General features: G+C 51.4%; 4 protein-coding genes across 4 annotated transcripts; 3 read left to right on the forward strand and 1 right to left on the reverse strand.

Annotated features, from left to right (window-relative positions):
* Positions 1–538: 538 nt before the first annotated feature.
* Positions 539–2480, forward strand: ANOM_010472 (ATP-binding cassette family ATPase ARB1; the record flags this gene model as incomplete). Its single annotated transcript, XM_015555728.1, has 2 exons — positions 539–1158; positions 1212–2480. The coding sequence occupies exons 1-2, from the start codon at positions 571–573 to the stop codon at positions 2478–2480; spliced, it is 1857 nt and encodes a 618-aa protein (XP_015402597.1). The 5' UTR covers positions 539–570.
* Positions 2481–3016: 536 nt separating this feature from the next.
* ANOM_010473 (TFIIH complex kinase subunit CCL1) lies at positions 3017–5805 on the reverse strand (the record flags this gene model as incomplete). Its single annotated transcript, XM_015555729.1, has 5 exons — positions 3017–3931; positions 4022–4386; positions 4956–5119; positions 5181–5485; positions 5545–5805. 5 exons carry the CDS (start codon positions 5803–5805, stop codon positions 3017–3019), a joined length of 2010 nt encoding a protein of 669 aa, XP_015402596.1.
* Positions 5806–6298: 493 nt separating this feature from the next.
* Positions 6299–10247, forward strand: ANOM_010474 (uncharacterized protein; the record flags this gene model as incomplete). Its single annotated transcript, XM_015555730.1, has 5 exons — positions 6299–6364; positions 6688–6753; positions 6812–7880; positions 7932–8033; positions 8554–10247. 5 exons carry the CDS (start codon positions 6299–6301, stop codon positions 10245–10247), a joined length of 2997 nt encoding a protein of 998 aa, XP_015402601.1.
* A 947-nt stretch (positions 10248–11194) lies between these two features.
* Positions 11195–13708, forward strand: ANOM_010475 (DUF803 domain membrane protein; the record flags this gene model as incomplete). Its single annotated transcript, XM_015555731.1, has 3 exons — positions 11195–11829; positions 11877–12193; positions 12261–13708. 3 exons carry the CDS (start codon positions 11195–11197, stop codon positions 13706–13708), a joined length of 2400 nt encoding a protein of 799 aa, XP_015402600.1.
* Positions 13709–14177: the final 469 nt, after the last annotated feature.

Below are 14177 nucleotides of genomic sequence, written 5' to 3' on the forward strand. Positions count from 1 at the left end.
TGTCGTTGGTGCCCAAAGAAGACTAGACTGCGCCACAACCCGTGCGGTGACGTTGGAAAGCCAATCAGAGGGGCGGCTGGACGGGACCCACTGAACGAATTTTTGAAGGCAAGAAAATCACGTTTCCTCATTGAAGTGTGCTCCAATCTCTGTTTTCTTTCCTTTTCCCTCTCATCCATCTTGTTGGGGCGTTATCATCTTCGGTTATCGCCACTAGACCGTTTCCCTGTTGAGTTCCTGGTCTATATATTATATCGTCTCCTTTCTCTTGTGATCCTTCTGTCTCGGACCAAATTTTTGGGGTAGTTACTACGTATCGATTACTATTCGGCGTGCTCTCTATCGATAAGGGCTTCCAAGAAAACTTCACCCCACCCACTCAGAAAAAAAAAAGGCGTTTGGTTGACCCCCTTTGACCCCGCTATTATTTTGATCCACTCACTGGAAGTTCTTTTTTCTCTTTTCTTTCTCGCCTTACCGACAGGCTTTTGATCTTTCCTCCTTCCCGCCTCTTGACGCTTTCCTCCACTCCCCCCCTCCCCCCTCCTACCAACACATACACCCGACAAAATGGTGTCTGCTTCCAAAGCCGCTCGTTTGGCAAAGCGTGCCGCCGATGGCGACACCAAGAAGAAGCTCGGCAAGGGAAAGAAGGACGGTGCTGAGTCCCCCCAGGTCGACAGTGACGTCCCAACCGATGATCAGCCCGCCACCACGACCGAGAAGATGAAGGAGGTTGAGAAGCTTACAGCACAGATGGACAAGCATGGCCTTTCTGATCGTGTCACGACCGGTGTGCTCTCTTCCATGGAAGCCTCTCGCGACGTCAAGGTCACCTCCGCTTCCCTGGTGTTCCACGGCAAGGTCCTTATCACCGACTCCACTCTCGAATTGAACTTCGGTCGTCGTTACGGTCTTCTCGGTGAGAACGGCTGTGGCAAGTCCACTTTGCTGAAGGCTATCGCCCAGCGTGAATACCCTATCCCCGAGCATATCGATATCTACCTCCTGAACGAAGGTGCTCCTCCTACTGACCTTGGTGCCCTCGAGTGGGTCGTCACTGAGGCTCAGAACCAGCTTGACCGCATGGAGAAGCAGGCCGAAGAGATTCTGGAAGAGCAAGGTCCCGACAGCCCTATCCTCGAGGATCTGTATGATGTAAGTTATCTTTTCGCCTATGGGTCGTCGGGATTGCACTAACTAGCATCCAGCGTATGGACAAAATGGATCCCTCCACTTTCCACACTCGTGCTTCCTTGATCTTGACTGGTCTTGGATTCAACAAGGTCACCATCAACAAGAAGACCAAGGATATGTCCGGTGGTTGGCGTATGCGTGTGGCTCTTGCCAAGGCTCTGTTCGTCAAGCCTTCCCTTCTGCTGCTGGACGACCCTACTGCTCACTTGGATCTTGAGGCCTGTGTGTGGTTGGAAGAATACCTGAAGAAGTGGGAGCGCACCCTCGTCCTGGTTTCCCACTCCATGGACTTCTTGAACGGTGTCTGTACCACCATGATTGATATGCGCATGAAGCAGCTCCTGTACTACGGTGGTAACTACGATTCTTACCACAAGACCCGTAGCGAACAGGAGACGAACCAGATGAAGGCATACAACAAGCAGCAGGAAGAAATTGCCCACATCAAGAAGTTCATCGCTTCCGCCGGTACATACGCCAACTTGGTTAGACAGGCCAAGTCCCGCCAGAAGATCCTCGACAAGATGGAGGCCGATGGCTTCATCCAGCCCGTTATTCCCGACAGAATCTTCAGCTTCCGCTTCGCCGAAGTTGAGAAGCTTCCCCCTCCCGTCCTGTCCTTCGATGATGTCAGCTTCTCCTACTCCGGCAACTGGGACGATACGCTGTATGAGCACCTTGACTTCGGTGTTGATATGGACTCCAGAACTGCTCTGGTCGGCCCCAATGGTGTCGGCAAGTCTACTCTGCTGCGCATCATGACCGGAAAGCTGCAACCTATTGGTGGTCGTGTCAGCCGTCACACTCACTTGAAGTTGGGCATGTACAGCCAGCACTCTGCCGAGCAGCTCGACCTGACCAAGTCCTCCCTTGACTTTGTCCGCGACAAGTTCCCCGATAAGAGTCAGGACTACCAGTACTGGCGCCAACAGCTCGGCCGTTATGGTCTGAGCGGTGAGTCCCAGACTGCTCTGATGGGCACTCTGTCTGAGGGTCAGAAGAGTCGTATCGTGTTCGCTCTGTTGGCCATCGAATCCCCTAACATGATCCTTCTCGACGAACCTACCAACGGTCTCGATATCCCCACCATCGACAGTTTGGCCGATGCCATCAACGCCTACAGCGGTGGTGTCGTCGTCGTGTCCCACGACTTCCGTCTCCTCGACAAGATCGCCAAGGACATCATGGTCTGTGAGAACAAGACCGTCACCCGGTGGGATGGTACTATCGGCCAGTACAAGAACCACCTGCGCAAGAAGATGATTGACGCCGGTGCTGTCTAAGACAAGACACGAAAAGATGAAGGAAAACGAACGCTTCTTGTTATGATTGGAATGTCAGAGACGACAATGAAAACTCAAAAGCTGCAGGGGAGTTGAACTTAAAAAGTTTCTTACAGGAGAAATGATCCATCCTGAGTGATACAGTGACATGGGCGGGGGACGGTTTTCTTTCTTACATACATATCTGGAGATATCTGCTCTTGCTTGTTTGGGTTGCTTTATTTTTATTAGATGGTCTGTCTGTGTTTCATACCTTATCCCCTGCTAGACCCCTCACGTTTCAGGGTTCAATTTTATATTCTTATCTTTTTCTACGCTTCTATGGTTTCACCGTTTGTTATAGACATCATGTAGGACTCTTTTGATGGTCCTTGGACCTTTTGGCCTGCACCCATGGTAGGGCTTTGCTTACTAACGATGGCATGATACCATGGAGAAGCAGTTTAGCTAAAAATATTCTAATTATACAAGAGCCCCAAAGACCACGACTTATCTTCTATAATCTACCGCTGTGGCGTAACCTGCTATTGAAGCTGCTATGCGTCCTTCGTCCGTTGCGTCACTAATTCCCCTCCAAATATATCCTTCGGCCGTTCCCCGTCCAATTTCCGCTTCTTTGCCAGACGCTCCATTTCGCTCTCAGAGGTCGCCGGATCCCCAGCAGCTGCTACTGCCGCAGCCGCCGCCGCAGGGATACGCTTCTGGCCCGCTACGCCAGCCTTCTCTGGGTTCTGGCAGTGGGAGAGTTTCTTCCGGATGCGTCGTAGGTTTTTCTTCTGGTCCGGATCTGAGGCGAGGGGTTTATACGCCTGAAGGAGGTTAGAGCAATTGGTCAAGGTACGGAGGAGCTTCGTCCGGAGCTCGTAAAGCGGGGATCCTTGTTGCTGCTCTTGGGGTCCGCCCAGCTTAGTCTCAAGATAGAATTCCGCCAGCGGCTTGTCCGCGATCATGAGCGCAGCGAGCCAGATCTGGGACGGCGTGTAGAGGAAGTAAGCGTCTGTCATTTGGGCGGCGGATTTGAGGGTCTCGCGGGTGTTGTGGTGCGCGCGGGCGAGTCGGTCTGTAGTGGAGGATGAGGATGTTGTAGGCGATGGGGGCAGAGAATGGAGTCTGCGTTTGAGGTCGTCTGGTGTCTGGGTTGGGAAGTGGGGGGCCGGTTGGCCCATGCCTTGGGATATGGCTTGGAGTTCCATAATGCCGCCTTCGAGGCCGCGGAAGGGGTGGCGGACGTCGAAGGTGAAGCGGAGGCTTTGCATGACCAGGAACTCGGGTTGGATTATGTCTTCCGGTGTTGTGCCGCCGGGGATTACTTCTGCGAATTGTCGGAGGGAGAGGTAGTAGTTGTCTGTTTTTGTGGCCAGGAAGAGCGCGCAGAGCATGATGGATTTCGGGTGGTAGGTCATTGGGGAGTTGGTTAGGTAGAAGCGTCGGAGGTATTGGATTGCTGTGGCCTGTGGGAGTTTTGGTGGTTAGTTAGTTGGTGGTTGCTTCTTTGGGTGATTTGTGTATATAGATGGTAGAGTAGGGACGGTGTGACGTACCCGGACTATTGTTGGGAGTGGGGGTTTGTACATCTCTCCCAACTCTATGATCTGTTCGCAGAAGTATCGCACCAGCTGGTGCTCTTCTTCGGGTGTTAGGCACTCGATCTCTGTGTCATCGCCGCCGGCTTTGCTGTCTGCGTCGCTTCCATTCTGGTTTGCTGCTGGTGTCCCGGCTGCGGATGAGGTGGCTGATCGTTGCGCTCCTCGCGATTTCCGGAGCGCAGACCGTACGCGCTCACTGGCGTTTGCGTTTGTCGTTGCGCGTAGGGATTGTAAGGATGTCTCGGTGTAGGACCAAAGTCGGAACTGCGATGAGGAGCGGTAGAAATCGTCTTCGATCATGGTGGGCGAAGGAATGTGCACTCAAGCGAGCTTCTTCTGTGTATTATATGGCGGGTGGATTTATCGATACTCAAACTGAAAAGGTCGCAATTTATTATAAGTTCACTTGAGTTGTGGATTTGTGGCTAGTCATTGACCCATACTTGGAGAAAAGTGAGTTGTTAGAGTTAAGCATTAAAGATCTCAAGGCGGAGAGGAGCTAAAAAGGTCCGCCACGTGCTTATCGATAGCACGGAAATTGTATAAATTGATTTCTATTTGGACTATCTACAGCTACAGCTATTATAATCCGGACTGGAAATAGTTCTTTATTGAATCGATATAAGAAAGTGACGTGTTGCTAAAAAATATTCAGAACAGAGGTTGGAGAGTCGGTTAAATATATTTCGGTATATTGGTCATCATTAAATGAGGTCGATCTCAAAACAAGCTAGTTAACTGGTGATGGGTAATAATCTGGGCTGAAAAACAAGCAAAGAAAGTAAGATAAATCTCGCTAGGCATCATGCTTCACCAGCTCCATCCAGCATGCACAGTCATAACAGATGATCAGCCGTAGGTATTCAGTGTCGCACCACTTACGGCTCACCCAGAAGCCGTGCGGTAATGTCACCCATGTAAGCCTCCTCCAGTTCGTAGTCTTCTCCGTTCATCCGATCAACACCGTAGTACTTGAAGGCAGCCACCACACGGTCCACATCGAATCCCATGCTGCAGAAGCGGTCGATCAAGTCCTTATTGTACCCATCGTATCTAGAGAAGGACGTTAGAACGAAAATGCGCCGAGCAAAGAGGAGATAATTGAGAGACATACTTAGCTAAGTCTTCCTTTTCCTCTTCTTCCTTTAATTTGAGCTCTTGCTGTCGCAGCGACTCATTAGTGGCGCCACCACTGCCCTCTCCCGCAGTCCTGCTAGGAGCACCAGCATACAGGGTAGCCCAGGTTTGTGCCACTCTCTCAAATTCCTTTGGTTTCCGTAGCAGCATATTGGCAACCTCAGCGTCTTGGGGGTCCTTAGGCTCGGGTGTGCTAAGCAGAGATTGTAGTGACAACAGAGCGGACTTGATGGTGAGAACGGGGGACCACGCGGACGACAGAGTATCAAGGCAGATAGCACCCTATACAAGCGGTTAGAGACCTGACTCACTATCTCTTAGCTGCATCTAGAAGAACCTACCGTTTGGCTACTGATGTTCGGATGCCAGACCTTGGTTTGGAATTTCATTACTGGCGGCCGAAATGGATAGTCCGTAGGTATTTTTATATCCACAGCATAGGTGCCACCCTCATATGGGGTACCTGGGGGCCCCGGAAATGTACCCCGTAGATGTGTGAGATCTTCATCCCCGCCTACTGGTTCGGCTGTGATCCCAGACTGCGTATCAGCGTGGATATCGGCTATTTCCTTTGCGATACGCCGGGATCGGTTGGAGGCCATGATTCCGGATTTAGGGTCCAAGTTGTGAGAGGGAAAGAAATGGAATATAAAATAAACAGTTGTGAAATTTTTACGGGTGTGTGGTTAGGCGTCAAAAGGTGGGCTCGCAGCCCAGGAACACTGCGCAAAACCGAGCTACAGGTCCGCCTCGTTAGCTACGATCACATATGGGCGGTTGAGCATATAATGCAAGAGCGGGATGCCAGAAGGAAGGTTAAAGGGTAGATATGGTGCCTGTGACTCAAAGGTAGGAAGAGAGCCTTACCGGACAGAGAGTAGCTTGTATCGTGAGACGAGGGGGATGCGCCGCGGGGAATGAGGGCTCGTCTGTTGCGGATATACTACTAGTTCAAGTGGGACGAGATCGACAGGTGAGACAAGCTCTGAGGAAGTCAAAGACGCTTTGCAAGGTTCATTGAAGATTGAGATATGGGCTTCTATTCAGTCCAAGTAATGCGTAGTACGTAATTGCAGAAATGCCCGAAAGTCCAAAATGGTTTCGAGTCAATCTGACGCAGCGGCTATTGACCGTGATTTGTTCGATAGGCGCCTGATTCGCGTGGCATCCAAACGACATGATAGCTCTGGGTCACGTGCGAGGGTCAGGGCGGTGGCCAAGCCCGACGGATGGCGACAACGACAACAGCTTCCAAGCTCGCCGAAAGCTCATCATCATTCTACATTACCCTCCCATCTTCCAACCATTTCCCAGAGTATTACAGTCGCTTTCATCATAATATTCTGTCTCGGCTAGTTAGACTGTAAACAACGTCTTGTTGATTCCGCGGCACACACTTGGACTATGGTTGGCTCCCAACACTCACTGTCGTCACAGTCTCACCTAGTCATGTTACGGTCTCTCTAACATGTTCTTTACAACAGGGTAACCAGCAGTCCAACATCGGCGGAGGCCCTGGGGGCGATGGAAGGGATGATAAGGATAAAAAGGTAAATTCGATTGCTTCGTTACGACAGCTCTATCCGCTTACAAAGCGTCCCTTCAAAGAAGGATAAGCCTAGATACGAACCACCTCCCCCTCCCACGACTCGTCTTGGACGTAAGAAGCGCAAGGCTGCCGGACCAAGCACAGCTTCCAAGCTCCCCGACATCTTCCCAACCTCACGATGCAAATTACGATACTTGCGAATGCAACGAGTCCACGACCACTTGTTGCTAGAAGAAGAATACGTCGAGAACATGGAACGCTTACGCAAGACCAAGGCCCAAGCAGCACAGGATTCCGTCAGCAGAAGCGAGTTCGATATCATGGACCGGAATGCAGACGAGAGGGGTCGCGTCGATGACATGAGAGGCACTCCCATGGGAGTCGGCAACTTGGAAGAGTTGATCGACGACGACCATGCCATTGTTTCCAGCGCTACCGGGCCAGAGTACTACGTTTCCATCATGTCCTTCGTTGATAAGGACTTACTGGAGCCTGGTGCCAGCATTCTGCTACACCACAAGTCTGTCTCCGTTGTGGGTGTGCTCACCGAGGAGTCCGACCCATTGGTATCGGTGATGAAACTTGACAAGGCACCAACGGAGTCTTATGCGGATATCGGTGGTCTGGAGACTCAGATTCAAGAGGTTCGAGAATCCGTCGAACTTCCGCTGCTCCACCCTGAGCTGTATGAAGAGATGGGTATCAAGCCCCCCAAGGGTGTCATTCTCTACGGTGCCCCGGGAACCGGAAAAACGCTGCTTGCCAAGGCGGTTGCGAATCAAACAAGTGCCACTTTCCTCCGGATTGTCGGTAGTGAACTTATCCAGAAATACCTCGGTGACGGACCTCGTTTGGTGCGACAGATTTTCCAGGTTGCTGCGGAACACGCTCCTTCCATCGTCTTCATTGATGAAATTGATGCCATCGGTACGAAGCGTTACGACTCTACATCGGGTGGTGAACGAGAAATTCAGCGTACTATGCTTGAGCTTCTTAACCAGCTGGACGGTTTCGATGACCGTGGAGATGTCAAGGTTATCATGGCCACTAACAAGATTGAAACACTTGACCCTGCTTTGATTCGTCCTGGTCGTATTGATCGAAAGATTCTCTTCGAGAACCCAGACCGTACGTGCTACCTTCTAAACAACAGATGATCTGTTTACTAACAGCCTCCAGAAAATACCAAGAAAAAGATCTTCACCCTGCATACATCCAAGATGTCACTCGGCGATGACGTCGATCTTGACGAGTTTATCAACCAAAAAGACGACCTTTCAGGTGCGGACATCCGGGCAATCTGTACCGAAGCCGGCTTGATGCTTTGAGAGAACGCCGAATGAGAGTGCAAATGGAGGATTTCCGCTCCGCTAGGGAGCGTATCATGAAGACGAAGCAAGACGGAGGTCCTGTGGAAGGCTTATACCTGTAGTGGATCTGTTGGTGGTGTACCTAGTTTAGTTTCAATGACACAAACGCATTATATGACGTAGAGATTCTACAGTCATATATTCGCATATCTTATATATTAAGTACGACTCCACTTCATAGCAACATTATAGAACATAACAAAACGAAGGCTGTGTCAATGACGGCACCGAGAGCTTAGCTTGCAAACAACACAAACATTGCAATTGATGCAAACTGGATATCGCCGCCGTAAAGTCATGGACTCTTTGCGAAATCCGAGTAACTTCATGCAATACATCTCATAATGGACGGATTCGACGAAGAAGCTTTCAAGAAGTTCTTCCCAGGAAGCTTCGGGAAACAGGAAAAAAATACCGATGTCAACACTCAGATAGACCGCACCAAGCGGACAAATGTGTCTGCCAAGCTGCCGCCGATGATGACCAGGCGGGCTTGATTAGCGACGAGCAAGCTAACGTTCAGACTGGAGCTGAAGATCGAAAAGACAAGAGTGAAAGCGACAGCGATAATGATTCTGATGACTCTGACTCCGATGATGACGATGAGGATGAGTTCCCTGTCTCGCATGAGCTCGTCCTTAAAACTCATGAGCGTGCCGTGACAACTCTCACAGTGGACCCATCAGGCTCGCGTTTAATCACAGGGTCAACAGACTGTACAATTAAACTACATGATTTCGCTTCGATGACCCCTTCGACAGTGCGCGCCTTCAAGTCCGTTGATCCTACCGCGAAAAAGCAGTCGGCTGCGCAGGAGGCGCATTCCGTGCATTATGCTGCGTTCAATCCCCTGTCGCCAAGCTATGTCATGGTCGTTTCTGCTACACCCCAACCGAGAATCCTTGATCGCGACGGCGAGACAGTTACTGAATTCGTGAAAGGAGACATGTACTTGAGAGATCTTCATAATACCAAGGGGCATATATCGGAGGTTACCAGCGCTGCATGGTCTCCCACTGACGAGAACCTGTGTGCTACTGCCGGATCAGATAGTACAGTACGTATATGGGACGCCAATATCGGACGATCACAGAAAGAAGTCATAATGCATAAGTCAAGAGCGGCTGGATCCGCTGGTCGGAGCAAGATGACTGCTGTTGCATGGGGCTCCCCAAAGCAAGGTGGACCTAATGTGCTTATTGCTGCTGCCCTTGACGGAAGTTTAATGATGTGGAGTGGCAATGGACCATTTACTCGGCCTAGTGGTGAGATTCGGGATGCCCATACGCGTGATACATGGACCAGCGGCCTGGATATCAGCTCGGACGGAAGACTGGTCGTCACCAAGGGCGGAGACGACACCATCAAGCTCTGGGATACTAGGAAGTTCAAGCAACCGATCACAACCGTGGCACACCCGTCAAGCTCCTCCCGATACCCGACTTCGAATATTGTATTCTCACCCACGTCCGCGAATGTCCTCACGGGCTCGGAAACTGGCCATTTACACATTTTGAACCCCGCTACCTTAAGGCCGGAATTGGTCACACCGGTCACGCCGGGATCGGCTTTGATTACAGTTCAATGGCATGAGAAACTCAATCAGATCCTCACGGGCTCTGCCAATGCTGAGACACATGTACTTTACAACCCCGACATGTCGTCCAAGGGTGCCGCTTTGGTTATGTCCAAAGCACCCAAACGCCGGCACATCGATGATGACCCGAACCTTACCATGGATCTTTCGCAAGGTATCTCGGGTGATAACGTTGTCGTTGGATCGAACGGTGTGCCCCATTATAGCTCAGCAACCTGGTCTTCCCGACACCCAACTGTTGGGCTCACGGCCTCGGGACGGCCCAGGGATCCACGGAGACCCCATCTACCAGCAACGACTCCCTTCGCCAAGTCACAGCCGGATGAGAAGCATATTCGAGAGAATATTCCTCTCAGTTCAATGCGCGATGAGGATCCCCGAGAAGCGTTGCTGAAGTACGCCGAGAAGGCCGAGAAGGACCCAGTTTTCACCAAGGCATGGAAGGAAACTCAGCCGAAGACGATATATCGGGAGATTAGTGACGATGAAGGCGAGCAAGAACCGGATAAGAAAAGAGCTCGGCGATGATTGTTTTGTACAGTATATGTGGAAATGCCTCTGATAATATAAACCTTGTCACCTCGTTTAGTGATAGCGATTTTGATGATACCTGTATAATTAAACTTGACCGCTGCCTGGGCGCACAGATGCATATAAAGTACTCAGATGACTGACTAGTATGTGCACTAGTATCTCAGCTGGCCGATGACGTTCGGGGTAAATCCATGCCGGAATGGTCATTAGTCAGGGTTGAGCCAATCACTCCGCTAGTTCTTTCAATAGTGCTGTTCTTCCTTCTTCTACTAGTTTGGAAAATACATTAGCTTGGAATTTCCAATCCCCCCCCCCCAACTTCTTTCCGATTTTCCTTTCACGATGCTGCGCTTGGGCTTATGCTCACCATCTTTAACTAGCGGTATTACACGTACGACCGATCGGGTCTTAGTTTACCACGCCCAGTGAACTAATCTGACTCCTGACGTCGCCGCCGGTGTCTTTCGGCTACCTTCCGCCAACTGACTCCACATCGCAAATCGTGCCTGACACAAACAGCCGTTCGATTTCACGCAAGGTGGATATTCATAGAGTTGGTTATTCTTTCTCCTTGAATTCGGTGAAAGGCGCAGCGTGGTAGTTCACGTTCCCTGGTAAAAGGGTGGTGTCTCACTTCGGAGATTTAGTAGTGTCGGAAGTACGGCAATGTGGTTCTCCTTAACAAAAGCATGAACACTCGTCCAGGGTCGAAGCGGAACTGAACCCTGAAGAATTCTACCCGCTGAAGTATCGAAGGCGACCTGCACCGTTGTCTGTTTCTCTCCTTTAAACACAGTGGGTGGTGGATAGTCAATAACCTGGGGCTCAAACTTTATAACGATTCCCCTCGACGGTGACAGCGGACCTGTCGGAACGCCCTCCTCCCCCTCCCAATACCCTACCCCTTCATTCCCCTTACGTTTAGTCTTCGAAAATCCCGAATGGATCGCCTCCACGAGGTGCCTCTAGCAGCGGGTCTGTTCACGACCTTCGTTTCTTCCGCCGTTCCCACGTCGACCTTCTCGCCGTCATATGTTCCCCTTTCTTCCCAGCCATCTCCCACGTTAGCTTCAGATCCCGGATATGACGACGGTGGAGGTGGGGGAGGAATGCATGAATGGTCTTCTCTCATCGGCATCGTGACTGCGCTAATTGGCAACGTCCTGATTTCCTTGGCCCTAAACATTCAGCGCTACGCGCACATCAGGATCGAGCGAGAATGGGAGCATCAAAAACTGCAAAAGGAGGCCGAATGGAAACGCGCAAATCCGGGCCGGGGCCCAGCAGACCATTATGGTTCGGTTGCGGAGCTTGAATACAGCGACTACGAAACACGGGGTAGAAACCAGCCCCGCAGCTTTGGTCGTTATAGGGACGAGTCCCCAGAGGTGAGGTTTGCCCATCACGATCAGCCCCATATTGATCTTGGACCCGAGGACGATGACGACATGGACACGGATGCGCATCAGAATGAAATGAACGAATCGTTTATGTCGGATCGAACTGTGCGACCGGAGGATCTGCGCCGGAAGTCATACCTTCGCTCCCCGTACTGGTGGGTCGGAATCGTGTTGATGTGCGTCGGCGAGATTGGGAACTTCATGGCATATGGTTTTGCTCCAGCGTCGATTGTTTCCCCATTGGGCGTCGTAGCTTGATATCAAATTGCGTCATTGCCCCGATTATGCTGAAGGAGAAATTCCGTGGGCGCGACTTCTGGGGCGTGGTCGTGGCGGTCACCGGAGCAGTGGTGGTCGTTCTCAGCGCCAGTTCCTCCGAGGAGAAGATCGGACCGCATGATATCTGGGTGATGATTACCCGCTGGGAGTTTGAAACGTATGTAGGCATCTCCGCCGTGTTGATCATTGGGCTCTTATGGGCCAGTGGAAAGTACGGGTCCCGGACGGTCTTGATTGACGTTGGGCTTGTGGCACTTTTTGGTATGTTAACGTAACAAGCTTCCATCCGTTTGTACTTGTTTGGACGACTGCTTATTCTCGTGTCTAGGTGGATATACTGCTCTATCAACAAAGGGCGTTTCGTCATTATTGTCTTTCACCCTATGGCATGCGATAACATTCCCCATCACGTACCTTCTGGTTTTTGTCCTGGTTTCTAGTGCAATATTACAGATTCGCTACATCAACCGTGCTCTCCAGCGTTTTGATTCCACCCAGGTGATCCCAACCCAGTTTGTGCTTTTCACACTTTCTGTGATCATCGGAAGCGCCGTGTTGTATCGGGATTTCGAGAATTACACCCTCGATCGCGCTGGAAAGTTCGTGGGCGGCTGTCTCCTCACCTTTCTAGGCGTCTATTTCATCACCAGTGGCAGGGTCCGCAGTGACAACGAGTCTTCATATTCCGCCGATGACGAAGAGGAAGCTATTGGACTGCTGGCGGGAGAGAGGTATCGTGACAGCGTCGACATGTCACCTGCGCGCCATATAAGAGTGCAGAAACCTTCCCGGAGGCCTTTGGAAACCCAGAGAGAGCGCCTGCAGTCCCCCTCTAGGTCGCTCCTCAGTCACGGGGTTGAGGGTGTTGGCGAGGGCCAGCCCACGCCCCGGGGCGTTCCGTCTGCTGCTGCATCTTCTCCTGTCGGTTCATTGACTGCCGACTCTCTCACCGCACAGTCCCCGGAGCCTTCTCCCCCCATGCACCCTAACTCTCTCTTAAACAATCCTTGGGCTGATGTTCATGAGTCGGCCATTGAAACCCCCAAGTCCGAACCCCAAATCCCCCAAATTGACCGTCCGGCCACTCCTGAACAGTCGAGGCCGACAACATCTGGCTCGCCGGTTCTTCTTCGTTTCCCACCTGCGCCTGGCATCGAAGACAGTAGCCTCAAAGTTCCAGCCCCTTCGGGAACGGAAACCGCACCGCCAGGGTCCCGAAACAACACTGTTCCACAGACGCCACCGGCACGCCGACTACGGAATTCGATATCGTCACGCTTCTCGCCGGGCCCGCTGCTTCCGACTATTTCTGCCGGGTTCAGTGCAGTGGTAGCAGAATCCCTGCGCCGTGGTGAAACGAGTCCGGGTAAAGATCGCAAGTTCGTGCGGAGGCATCGGGGCAAGCAACTCAGTACCACCGTTGTAGATGGCTTCCTTCGCAGCCGTGATAGTGAAAGCGCCAATGTCGAAGAGGGCCTGGACCCCCGTGCTGCGCTGCCGGCTGCGAGGTTTAAATCTACCGGCGATATTGCCACTGCTCCTGTTACTGCCGGGCAATCAACCACTACCTTAGATACAGAGAATGCTCCACAAAGCCTGCAGCCCGATAGCTCTACGTCTGTATCTCGGATTCGAAGCCTAAGTGATTCTTGGAGTGGAGGTCTAGCATGGCTGGGTGGCACTTTGCGCAAAGTGCATGGCCACGGCAACGAGCATGAGCAGATTGCCGAGTCACAGAATAACGAGGAGGAAATAGGCGCAAATACGCAGGCGTAAAAAACACTCTCTTCTGGGTGGCTGGCTCACTGGCATTGTTAGTACATATTGCATCTGCGTTGCGAGGCTTCTTGGGTAGACTTGAGTCTACCAGCCAATAATTTGTTGGCATTTTATAGGTTATAGTATTTAATACAAGCGTTAGAGTCCATGTTTATTAGCAGTATAATATCATAGCACGATGCATACTATAGGGTATCTACACATTGCTCTTAAGCATTAAACAACTCCCACATATGCAAAGCGCCCAAGACACATCTATATATCTATTGAAATCCTCAAAACAACGCCTAGGCTGCCCAAGCACTTCTCAACGCCGCCACAATCGCACTAGTAGGCCATGCATATTCAAACTCCAAGTCCACCAAAAACCTCACCAACGCCTCCCTCTCCCCAGGATCATCAAAATACTCCCCACAAATCGAGATCCCAACCGCACTCGTCACCAACGCTGGGGGTCCCGCCCGAT

This window comes from Aspergillus nomiae (assembly GCF_001204775.2).
Source record: "Aspergillus nomiae NRRL 13137 chromosome Unknown contig00421, whole genome shotgun sequence".
Lineage (NCBI taxonomy): Eukaryota > Fungi > Ascomycota > Eurotiomycetes > Eurotiales > Aspergillaceae > Aspergillus > Aspergillus nomiae.